At 46.7% G+C, this 13,316-nt stretch overlaps 1 protein-coding gene across 1 annotated transcript in view; it reads right to left on the minus strand.

Moving 5' to 3' along the window:
* SH3D19 (SH3 domain containing 19) overlaps positions 1-13,316 on the minus strand; it is a 524,308-nt gene that overhangs the window by 284,558 nt on the left and 226,434 nt on the right. The window contains exon 3 of the mRNA XM_085641658.1: positions 404-444. Coding sequence (XP_085497784.1) covers positions 404-444 — 41 coding nt within the window. The remainder of the gene's footprint in view (positions 1-403; positions 445-13,316) is intronic.

A 13,316-nucleotide genomic window follows, 5' to 3' on the forward strand; every position in this document is an offset into this window, starting at 1 on the left:
AGCGCGAATTTCTCACAGTGCCAATCAGTGGGTCAAAAATGTATTCGAAGACACGGTCACTTAAATCCTTGGCTTTTCGGGTTTATGTAGTTGCAATAATAGAAAGCTCCGAGAGGCACTAAAATGCGGTTCGGATGCACACTACGAAAATCACAGAAATAGTTTATTATTTAAGCCATGCCATTACATACATAGGCCACACACTATTTAGAAACCCCCCATAACACGCTTTTTTCATCCCACTAAAAGCCCTGATCATATGTAATACGAGGCTAATAAGCGCCTCTGTGCAAAGTGAACCCTCACGACTTCTCGATAAAGTGTAAAGTTTTCACAAAGTGAGCGTAATCGCAGAGAGTGCTCGGCATTAGACAATAGATAGGAGTAAAATGAAAAGACTTACTTCTCTTGATGGCTGCGCGGATGGACGACAGGGCTCCCTGGCTGGAAACAAACGAGAGAAAACAACAGTCAGTCCAGACGTGAAACACCCACCCCAGATCACAGCACCGTCTCCTCAGAAAGCGCACACGATAGAATGCAGTCACGCAACCACGGGGCTCGCTGCCCCGCTCAAATTACAAAAGCAGGGAAGGGCGATTGTGCTGCGGTCCCTAGAGCCCAAACTCATCTGTTGCTAACTCTGCAAGGCTGAGGAGCGCTGCTGTACACAGCGAAGTAGAGGTGTCCGCCCACTGCCGGCCCCGACATAATGAGAACCAGGACAACCGTTTAACGCTGGAACAGGCAGATCGGGCTAGCGTTGTTTCCGAGATGTCACCCCCCCCCCCCCCCCCCTTCTCCTCTTACACTGCAAGTTAAAGTTCACTTTCAGTCTCGGTTCTTCCGGTTACGGCAAGCGCGGCCGCCGCACCTCTTGTGATATTATACCACTCCTCTGAATCCTTGTAGTTACACATTTCCCACACATGGCAGCCTAGTGTCCCCAAGTTACATGCACAGTTGTAGGCTCTAGTCCAAGTTAACAGATTGTTGTCCGGTTAAGTGACGCCAACACACAACAGCGGCGTTCGGTAGCTCTGACGTCATCAAAAAGCCCTCCCTTAAACAGACCACGCGGGACAAGGCGTTTAGGCGATGATTCGCCACAGCACCTCACTTAAAAGCAAGACGCCATACAAGCCAGCCCCAAACCATGGAAGGTTGGACCTGTTCTAGTCACACTCAGAGTAGTGGCGCAATACCCCCAGCCTCTAGAAACAAACACTGGCGCACTACTAACAAACAAGACTGACTCTCAGAGGAAGCGCACACAAGGGATTCCAACCCTTTGCTGTAAAGTCTCTAAACAAGATGCGCACAGGTTACTACAGAAGTGCAAACCCTTGGGGTTAACATTACTACCAGATGGGAAAAATGAAACAAGAAGAAAATGAAATAACTACCACTCCGCCACTTTTTGAAAACATTGGGGCAGATTTATGAGCCCCTTGCGCCACTTTTGCGTCACTTTTCCCATGTTAAAAGTGACGCAAAAGTGGCGCAAGGGGCTCATAAATCTGCCCCATTGTCTGGTTGGTATGCATTTGTTGTAAGCACACTGTGAGCAGTAATGAATCCACGCGCATTATAGATGGGCAGACAATAAAAAAGGAGAATAAAAGCAGATAATGTGAGGAGGGGGAGAATGTGGGTCAAATGTGTGTTTTTACAGTTTGATAAAGTTGAGATTCCACCCTAAAGGCATCTTCTGCAAGGTGGGTCTGCATCTTACCTCAGACTGCAAACAGGCGCACAAGTCCAGTTTGAGCAACTAAAGCTGCGGGCCCTACCAAAGGTTTATAATGCAAGCAGACCTAAGCAGGGCAATGTTGTGCTATATTATTATAACACAAAAATACATACGAAGAAGCACAGCATGTGCCTCGTGGCCTAAACTGAGATGGTCATTTATAGCTAGATTCCAAATATGTGTATTGTTCTGTGTAGTGCAATCTGAGAATGTAAATATAAGTGCAAGGTTCAGGGTTGTAAGTGTATTGGAAGGAAAGTTCCAGAGAGGAGAATCAGAACCGCTCTCTTTTTGATCCATAGAGCATAAACCATGCGGGCTTCACAGCTGTTATACGCATGCTCAGATAAAGTTAGGGCTCTCAGACACTTCTATACAATCATAGACTGGACCACCTGGGTTTACCGGACTACCTCCTGCACCAACTTCAGGTAGTTCAAAACTCCGCAGCAAGGGCGATTTTTGGCCTACCTCGACAAGCTCAGGCGTCAGAGCTGTTTTCTTCCCTCCATTGGCTCCCAGTTAAGAAGCGGATTACTTTCAAGGCTCTCACTTTAGCCCACAAGGCACTCCATTTGGTAGGGGCCTCTTACATTCAGAAACGGCTTCTTTTTTATAAACCTACCAGATCTCTCCGATCTGAATGTCTTGGCCTGGCAACGGTTCCTCCCATCAGAAGGGTCAGGATAGGTGGTCGTTCCTTTACACATCTTGCCCCAAAACTATGGAACTCCTTGCCTGTGGATCTGCGCCGTACTTCTAATCTGCTTGCCTTCAGAAAGGCCCTGAAAACTTGGCTTTACAAGCAGTAACTTGTTATGTTGGTGTTTTCTTCCATCTTCTCTCTCAGTTTGGGGTCAGAAAGCGCCGGGACACTCCCTGGAGTAGCCGTGCGCTATATAAGCAACCCCAATAACATAACATAACATCTATCGTGGAAAGCACCCTGTGACTATGGACTTCCAAGGCTTCCTTCAAAGGTTTTAGAAACCTGTTAACTAAAATAAGACCGGGGTAACAGAGAGGTGGGGCAAGCAGAACCCTACAGTTCCGGAAGCAAGGAGAACCACTACTGTTGCATGTGAGGTGAAATTCAACAGTTCCCGGCTACTTTAGCAGAATCATCTATTAGGTGCTGCCCACAGGTGAAGAACAGCCGTGTCCAGACCATCAGTAGGGTGGAAGAGTATGAGACTTGCACATGGCAATACCCGCATAAACAACTGTGCCTGAAATCACCGGAAATACAATTATGAAACCCTTTTCCTACTAACCTTTGAAGTCACAGTTCAAATGTGTGTGCATTGATCCTGTGTGAGTGAGGCCAATGCAGAAACTGATCTAGTACTGACCAATCTAGGTATGTCTCCTTGTGGTTATGGGTTGGGAGGGGGGGCAGTTGGGGTCAGGGTCTCTCTCCAGCCCCTGCGTGAGACTGGGGTTGGATGGAGACTGCTATCCTTTTCTATGAAATCTATACAATTTCCATCTTGCTTTTCTGAAAACTCGATGCACCTGCTCCTTCTAACAGGAAGCACAGTCAGGGCTTTAAGTGGGCCGGGTCTCACCGGGTCTGAGCACCGGCAGTTATTTTAAGGGGGCATCGAAACTGGTCTCTATCGGGCTCTGTTCTGTGCCCTGGCACAGGCGGTCCGTTTTTCCCCCAGACTGCAGTGACAGCAGGCACATCGATGTGCGCGTGGTGAGCGTTGTAGAGGAAGGGAAATCCTTTAAAGAGAATCATTTTCTCTCTGGATTTCCCTTTTCGAAACTCAGGAGCAGCAACATTGTCCTGGTGTCACCAGGGCTTTAAGTGGAAGTTTTCACAATATTATATACAAGCCATAGTTGCTGCTTATTTATCTGATGCAACTAGCAACCATCGACAAAGCCAATAGTCTTGACTTGTAGGTATGATGTGACTGGTTGTATCATATATCTGGAGGCAATGACAGGAACAGCAAAATACAAGTCCGGCGGCACACTGTGCTAACCACAGATTTTTAGTTTACTGTTTTTAAGCCACGCCCTTAATTACATTGACCACGCCCCTTTGAGACACCCCCGTGTTTTCATCCCACTTAAAGCCCTGAGCACAGTGATGCTGGTCAGATATATAGTCATGCTCCTATAAATCATTAATTCATTCACTCTCTGAGATTGTCATCTTTGGGGGGCACCTTCTCCGATATATACTGAGAACGGAGCAATCTTCCTCAAGAATTCTAATCGTCATATACATTCCGTAGTGGGGTGTTCTTTCGCTTGGACCTCTAAAGTGTCTTAAGAGTACATTTTGAATCAGGAGGAGAGCCATACCCTAGTGGAACTGGACATAAACTTGACCTACTCCATCTATTACTTGCAACTTACACTTGAAGTTGAATTTGAGAGGATTTCCCTTCGGCCTCACTTGTATATCGCAAAAAGAACTATTGATGGACAGAATGCAGAACAATGTCATACATTCACCCCAGTACAGAGATCTGGGCCTAAATCCATCGTTTTTTTGCTCACCATGCCATTCCAGTTTGGACCCAGCCATATGCAAATCAGTCTTGACCCTGTGCTCCATGGGAACAGTCCAGCCCGAACTGCCAGGCCAGGTCCTCCCTTGACTGGAAACAAGCATCCTAGGACCGGTTTCGGGGTGTCACCCCTCTTCAGCCAGGATAACTTGATTCCAGTGGCATGGAGAGCACAGGACTCACGTCTGAGCATACCCGTCCCAATCGGGGTGACAAATGCAAAAAGAACTGTTGATGGACAGAATGCTGAACAATGTCATACATTCACCCCAGTACAGAGGTCTGGGCCTAAATCCATCGTTTTTTTGCTCACCATGCCATTCCAGTTTGGACCCAGCCATATGCAAATCAGTCTTGACCCTGTGCCCCATGGGAACAGTCCAGCCCGAACCGCCAGGCCAGGTCCTCCCTGGACTGGAAACAAGCATCCTAGGACAGGTTTCGGGGTTTCACCCCTCTTCAGCCAGGATAGCTTGATTCCAGTGGCATGGAGAGCACGGGACTCACGTCTGAGCAAAATAACAATGGATTAAACCCAGATCTGTGACTGGGGGTGAATGTTTTGCCAATGTGCAACATTCCGTCCATCATCTTGTGTGTTTTGCTGTTCGCCCTATGTGGGAAGGGTATGCCCAGACGTGGGTCCAGTGCTCACTACGCCACTGGAGTCAAGCTATCCTGGCTGAAGAGGGTGAAACCCCAAAACCGGTCCTAGGATGCTTGATTCCGGTCCAGGGAAGACATGGCTTGGCAGTTCGGGCTGGACTGTTCCCATGAGGCACAGGGTCAAGACTGATTTGCATATGGCCATATCTGAACTGGGGTGGCGTGGTGAGCAAAATAACGATGGATTAAACCCAGATGTGCAACATTACGTCCATCATCTTGTGTGTTTCACTTGTATATCATCCGATTGCGGACTTCATAGAGCCGACTCGATGTGGTGTCTGATGGGAACTCCCTCAGCGGTCTGTCGAGCATTAGGGCATGTACATATTACAACATGTGGCAGGGTGGAGGGGCTGTGGGAGGACAAAAATCGACTGGCTTCCAATGTGCACTGTGAAATATGGACGGAATTAAGAGAGCTCTTAGAAACTATGGGAGGTTGGATCCCCCATGTCAATACCAATAGGCTGATTTTCAATAGATATGATTCGATATTGCAATTTATTGAGCGTGAACAGCTATTTCCTAGGAAGTGCCCTTGTGCATATAAAATGACTCACCCTTACATGCACAACACTGGAAAATGGAAATTAGAAATATGACTTCTTTATATACACAGAGTTTAATAACAGCATTCAGCTGTTTCTTAACACACCCAATTTTGGCAGAGGACGGCACTGGAGCAACAGAAGGTTTAGTGATTTGCATGGGTCATACAGTTGCAGCACAGCTGGAAAACGCTATTTTGCAATTTAGGTTCCAATTTTTGCAGGATCACCACATTGGTAAATTTGAATTACTTATACTCCAGGGATGGGTAATCCCGGGGCTGAAAATTTACACCACCATTCTAAGTTTTTCAGTGAAAACGTGGAATAACCGAGGGAATGTGTTTCCCCATCAATTCCCCGCCAATTTTCCTCCGTTCCAGGCTTATTTTAACAAGTACATTTCACCAATTTTTTTCCTGGTGAAATGTGCACCAGGAAATCACTTGTGTGTGATGTATATGCACATAAAATACCCTGATTCGGCCAGTAACTCTTTTTACCAGCTGAAGCAGGATTTACGCGACACTCCGGTAGTCGTAGGTAACAAGCCCAACGTGTTTTGAAAATTCCAAAACCTGCAATAAAGGTAATTTTGTGCATTAAGCACTGTCTAGGTTTTTTTTTGTAATCTGAGTGAGGAATGGTAGATGCAAGATGTGATCGCATTACTTCCCCGGCCTGATCGATCACAAAAAATGGTGACGTTTGAAGGGAAAATAGGTGCTGTTTTGCGCCTCTTCATCAGCTTCAGTAGTAAGACTAGGAAACCATGCAAGTTTCCAAAAGGAGTCTTTATTTTTATTTAAATAAAGGGCTCGAGACTGTAGCAAGCAGTACTTCATTTATAAAAATAAATAAGTGCAGGAGCCCAAAGTTCCTATTAAAAGCCTGCTGCTGGCAGTGGCAATTGACTTTCTTCCTCCACCACCTTATACTTCCTTGCTTTCTCCATTTATCATTCTTTTTCTATCATTCAATTCTTCCTTCTATTAGCCTTTCTCTCTTGTTCTCGTTTGAAGTCCGATGATAAAAGACTTGGTTGGCACCATCTGGGAGACCTTTAAGGCGTAGCTACATGGCATGTGCATCGCCAAACACGGAGTCTGTAAAGCTCTGTGGTCACGCCTGGACAACCTTGAAGACGAGAAAAAGTGCCTTGAGGCAGAGGGACGCGAATTGCAATCCACTCAGACAATGGCATAACTATGTGCCAAACTGGATGAATTTATGGGGGAGGGCCACCAAGAATCCGAACAACTGCATAGGGTGGCGAATGCCAGAGCATATGGAGAAGCGGAACACACGAGCAGACCTTGGCTTACCTCCTGCGCTGGGAACATCCACTCCACGAGATCCTTCAAATTGAGAAGGATAATGGTGAGATGATATACGAAGTGGAAGAAATATTAGAGGCCTTTGTCGAATATTACTCCAACCTATACACATCCTGTGCTTTTCCAGAGACAATATATTACTCTACGTATTTTGATCGCATTGCCCTTGCATGGTTGGAGGGCGCTAGATGGTAGTTCCTCATGTGCCAATTACGCTAGAAGAGGTTGTTGCAGTGATCTCAGGTCTCCCCACATGCAAAGCGCTGGGAAACAATGTTTTTTTCACAGAACTTTACAAAGCTTACACTACGTTAGCCTCCAGATTAATACAGGTCCATAACTAGGAGCTGTCAAGACGCTCCCTCCCTCCTTCAGCGAGGCTATGCTCAGAACCTTCTTTTAACCGGGGAAACCTCCTTCATAGTGTGAATCGTACCACCCACTGTGCCTACTAAATGTTGGTGTAAGAATACCCGCTCAAGTACTCACTAACCTGCTATTGCTACTCCTCCCGGACCTGGTCTTACCTGACCATTTAGTCCGGGGAGGTCACCTTTATTAATCATTGAGCTCTATTTGCAGTGATGCACCAACTAAACCCAGACCTAAATGTGGCAGCGGTCTCTTTGCACATCACCAAGGCATCCGAGTCCCTAGAATGGGCATACCCAGTTGCTGTTCTATCCAGCATGGGGTTCCCCCTCAGCTTCATAAATTGGGTTAAACTATTATAGCATGAACCAACAGCCTAGATCAGACTAAACTGCCTTCTATAGTCACCCTTACCAATTGGCAAAGGCACCCACTAGGGGTGGCCACTCTCTCCTATCTTAATGCGTTGCCATCAGAACAACTGGCATGTGCAATCAGACATGCATGTGGCTAGAGGCCAGTACTTTACACAACACAATCAGATCGTCTCCCTCTATGTGGACGACATTACTCTATATCTCTGCAGGCCAACTGAAACCCTGAGCATCAGGGAATTCACCTACTTCAAACCATCTCAAGGATCACCATTAATTGGAACAAATTTACTGTACTTCCTCCTACTCACAGCACTTGTGTGTGAGCCTTGGACGTCCCCCTTTCATGGCTCATAATGTCTATCAAATACCTTGGTGTCCGGATAAGCCAGTAAGGTTGCCTCCGAAAATTATGGAGTGGCTTTGGCAAAACTTGAAGACCAAGTCAGCAAATGAAAATGTCTTCCTCCATTCCGGATGGGTAGAGTAGCCTTAAAGGAAATGGTCATATTACCTAGATTATTTTACAATGTACCCATAATATTGACTCAAACTGTCCTTCAGAATCCTCAAACCACTCATGATTCCCCTAGCTTGGGCAGGAAAACAACCGCAGGAAAACTGGGAAGTGCTAACTTTACCGTATGAGAAGGGGGGATTGAATGCCCCAGATTTCAAATTATAATACAACTGTGCCCAAGCACACTTTGCTCATTACTGGCTTCACCCACCCCAACGTATGGCACATGTGAGGGTAGAGAATGATACCCTGCATTCACACACACCACACTGATGTAGCTTTAAGGCCAATAGCTGCTGTACTCAAATCAGCAGGATGGCTAGTGCACAACAGACTTGGGACAGACTCCGCCGGCACCTGGCACATTCTATACTGTGCTCCCTGGGCAACCCTTGACTCACTATCCACTCATACAACTTGTTAAAGAAACGCTGGCTCTCTGCAGACTACAGACCTGAGGAATACACAATGCTGGGGCATCTTCCCATGTGGTCAATTCTTTGACCGCTCGGCGATGGAAGGCGAGGAAGACTATCTGACAATGGATACCCTTGTACATCTTAGACTACATCCGCAATGCAGGGAACATAACCCCCTCACGAGAACTCCCAGCTTGCAAAGCACTAGGACTACTCTTTCAATATATCCAGCAGACAACTGGTTACCTCACTGTACTGTACAATCCAATCATATCCAATCAAATACAAGCGGAAGCTCAATGACCCAACCCAAGGCTAGAATGAGATGGTAAGCCGACTTAGGGGGTAGAGCTCATGGATAAATAATAGGCATACTGCTGTGAACAAACTGGTAGGCTATCCCCCAAATGGTAGCTAGCGCTTCATTTACTTCAAATACTTCCACCAATTGTACCGTTCTCCACTGGGTATGGCCAAGTGTGAGGGTGATGTTGACTATTGCTGCAGATGCAGAGACCCTTATGCAGGCTTTATTCACGTAGCATGGCACTATTCATACATTGGGGGTACTGGTCCAGAATGTCTGCCCTTCTTTTGGATATGATTAGCACACAGGTACTACGGTCCCCAAAACTGTCCCTCTCAGGATCTATCATCAATAGACAGAGGGAACAGCGATGCTTCGTGTCTCTTGTGCTCCTCTTGGCGAAACATCATGTGGCCTGCGTCTGGGGAAGAGATAAACTCCCATGGTCCAAAAATGGCTGGATAATATGGTGTACTCGAATGACCTACAGAAACTATATTATTCTAAGGTTCCGGCAGCTAGCAGGCCGAATTAACATTTTAAAACCCGCTGCAGACCTACTTATTGAACACAACCTCACAGGTTGTCTGCATTAAGATGGACTTAGCCGTGAGATGCTACACGGACTCTGCGGTTGTCGCTCTATTCTGCAATTTACTTGGGTGTATGTGCTCAACTCGGTATTAATGTACGAATACCACGAAGGCAGAAATGGTATTCTAGCCGCTTTATCAATATGTGCCTGCCAGACTCGATGGCTCCAGCCAACAATCCATTCTAAGCTGTGTAATAATTTTTGACCTCTAGATCGTTTTCTTTTTCTTTGTAATGACAGTTTTTTTGATTGGATTTTACGCTGTACAACTTCAATAAACAAGTAAAAAAGTCTGATGATGAAAAATCCCAATACATCAGCCAAGTATAGCATGGTTCCAGGGACAAAATGTGCAAGGGACCCATGTCTGGGCGTACCCGTCCCAAGAAGGGCAACACACAAAAGTATACAAAAAGTGATGAATGGAATGCTTGAATTAATCTCAGCCACTGATAACTACTCGGGCCGCATACCAGTCAATTGTTCTTTTGCAAACCATGCCGCCTCAGTTTGGACCCAGCCATATGCAACTCAGTTTTGACCCTGCTTCAGTGGGAACAGTCCTAACAATGGTGAAAACGGTCCTGAGTTGCTTATGTTCCAGTTCAGGGAGGTTCGGGCTGGACTGTAACCCAGCCCGCACTGGCACACAGCAAGCACAAAACATTAAACCCAACAACAGATGTAAGTGGGTGCCAGGACAGATCGCAGAGGGAATGGGCATCAAGTGGGAAGGAAGGATCACACAGTTGTGTTGTTATATTTCTATGATTTGATTTTGGCATGGGTGCCAAGAGACACCTGACCAGAAGATTTGTGCTTTCGTAGCCTTTGGAAATATGTTTCTCATGGTAACTAGGTTGTTTTAAATTTTAACAGCTTCTGCTAAAAAGCTGTGCAAGAAGGGGGTGAAATTAGGGTGTGGCCTGGAGTCGATTGAGTGAGCATCCACTTTGAGAGGGTCCAGGTGGGGCCCTACCATGTTGCAATATCCTGGCCATCCTCGGCTCTCTGAATACCCCCCCCCCCCCTTTTACGGGAATGTGGGGGTCATAAGAAGTGTTGCAGATGCCTTCAGGTGATTTGCCCACGGTCGAGGTGCAGAGCGAGATCTGGCTTGGGGATAAAGAGATGTTGTGTGGTCTTCCTTAGATGGCGGTCCTTGAATGGCACTGACAAGGGGAGTCTGGTGCGACTTGGCAATCATGGCAGGCTCCCCGGCGACCATGCATGGCCACAGTGCCTTCCACTGGGCCCACTTACCCTCCCATATCACGCACCCCACAGCAACCGGCGGCACCCAAGGGAAGATGGCTCTGCCGACACGAGAGAGCCCTGTCACAGAGGCTGAGGCAGCCCTTCGCTCTGTGCTGCAGAGGCTTGCCCTCGGTCTGCTTTTTGGAGTGCCTCATGAACACTCAACGATACTGGATGCTGCTGCCGGTCGGTGTGGCCACCTCCCTCCACCTTCTGGACACAAGGTCTGCGGCACCCACAGGCTCGAGCAACGAGACGGTCCTGGGCCCCTGCCTTGACCTTTCTGTTAAAGACCAACTGAGGAGTGACACAAGGATCTGGCTCAGTCCCACCATATTAACTCCACACACCTGGATTGGCATTAGGGCCTCCAAGAGAGGGTGTATGACGCATTGACTTTATCTGAAGTCGAGGTCACATGGGCCCTGTGGGGTGAGTGACACCTGGGTGAATAAGCTCACTGTTTTGCCCCGTGATACTCAGTGCTTCAGGGTGAGCCTAGGGAAGACCCTTCCCACTGGACTGGACACCCTGCGTGCACATCTTCCTACAAACACCCATCGAATATAGCAGGAGGACCCCCTTATTCAGTCAGGGACTGACAGCATGGAGCCTACAGGATAGATTCACTACTAAGGGCACATATAGTGGTCTGGGCTTCCTCATCCAGGAACCTCACTCCATTATGGGACGTCACTCCTGATGGAGGGAGACATCAACAGAAGTCCAAAGGGGGCCCGAAATGGACGATAAACAAATAGATGGGGTGAATGGGGCTCTAAGTGGGCAACCCCACCACTCAACCTGACAAACTTGAGCCCATCCGCCTGGCTATTGGAGACACTAGAAAGGCACTTGAACTCAAGATGGACACAGTCATGGCGGTGATAAGCCTCCGCAGGGATGATCAATGTAAATTAACGGATTGTGTCGCAAAAATCGAACAGATGCTGCAGGAAATAGCCCCCCCTCAACCAGTGACCTAAAAATACAGATGGCCAGTGTGAAGGACAGGTCCTAGAGCGGAGGATGCCGAGGGAAGGGCCCACAGAAACAACATACGGATAGTAGGTCTGCCAGAAAAGGTGGATGGCAACAATGTAGTTGCATATTTGGAAGCCTGGCACATAAACACAGGGGCCGCTAAGGGACTGTCTCCCTTCTTCAACCTGGAGAGGGCCCATTAGGTCCTGGCGCACCCCCATCCTCCCGGGTGCCCCCACACCCAGTGGTAGCAAGGCTCCTGCACGTTAGAGATAAGGACCCCATCCTTCGGAGATCCAGCAACTTTGGAAAGCTGCTCATAGAAAACAGCAAAGTGATGCTTCATCCTCTGCCTTTAAACTGGCCGTGCAAAAACAGACATATAAACAAATGTTATACTGGGAGGAAAAATTGGAACAGAATTTCCTTTCAACAACACATGGATATTCTATTGACCTGCAATCTAGGTCAGTTTCTTGGCTCAGCTTTCTTACAACCACATTGCAGATATTCTCATTTTGTATTTCAAATCATAGAGACACAATGCCGATCATCTTGTAGTGTATAAACAAATTCGAAAAGGTGCTCCAAGTGATGGCACAATGAACAAGTGATCAGTGAACCATGACAGCAAAAGTGACCTAGAAAGATCTATATTTACAAAATATGCACAATTCGCTCGACCACCTTGGATAGTCTAGTCGAGCAATTGAAGTAATTGGAGTTTAAATATCCAACCAATAATGTCAGGGGTGGGTGTGAATCAAGTCAACGTTTCGTGGACAAGACGCGCTGACGCCACAGAGGAGTATGAAGTGGCTCTGTTGTGCTTTGGGAAATAGAAAAATCAACAAATTGAAGATACCACGCACACCTTTTGTGCTAGAATAAACAATGTAAACAAGATGATGGCGTGCTGAAGAGGAGGCGTCCTCTAAACCAAGGCGGAAAATGTAGTCAATAGATGCACTGCCCAACACTGGGCAGTGTCCCTCTTATAGCACAGCAATGGGCGACAAAGTCGCTGGAGATCAAAATGATAATGCGCCAGGTGATTCAAGAATGCTTTATTAAGCAAGAATATCCAATGTTCTCTTGGAAATGACAAATCAAATGCGGAATAAATTCCAAACTGCTTTTAGAAGAAACCAAAGGAAAATCCCCGATGCATTTCGGGTAAATGACCCTTCGTCAGGAGGAATCCTAAACAATGAAAAGGTAGGAGTAAATATCGCAGCCCCCACTGTAATAAATATGTATAAGCATTGACTGAGTGTGTAACATGCGTAAGTGTAAGTTAATCGTGGTATTTAAAAAAATCGTGGCATTGAAGAAAACGAACTGATATGACATGGTACACGAACCAAGTGACACGAAAGAGGGAGAATGGTCGAAGAATTATATACAAAGAACCAACACCGGTGGTGAAGATTCGAGGTGATGTGTTTAATGTGCACCAGGTAAAAAGATATAGTGACACTAAAGCGAACGGCAAGAAAATGCCAAGTGAAAAAGAAACGAGAGTGCAACGGGCATATATAACACCCGCTATAAACGTGAAAACTAGCGGAAATATCGCGGCGTGAAGTGGTGTGTAACCGCGTTTAAAGTTGTGCAATACAGGTAATTAAAATATAGTCCCAACCGGGAAAA

The sequence above is a fragment of the Triturus cristatus genome, chromosome 2_2 (assembly GCF_964204655.1).
Source record: "Triturus cristatus chromosome 2_2, aTriCri1.1, whole genome shotgun sequence".
Lineage (NCBI taxonomy): Eukaryota > Metazoa > Chordata > Amphibia > Caudata > Salamandridae > Triturus > Triturus cristatus.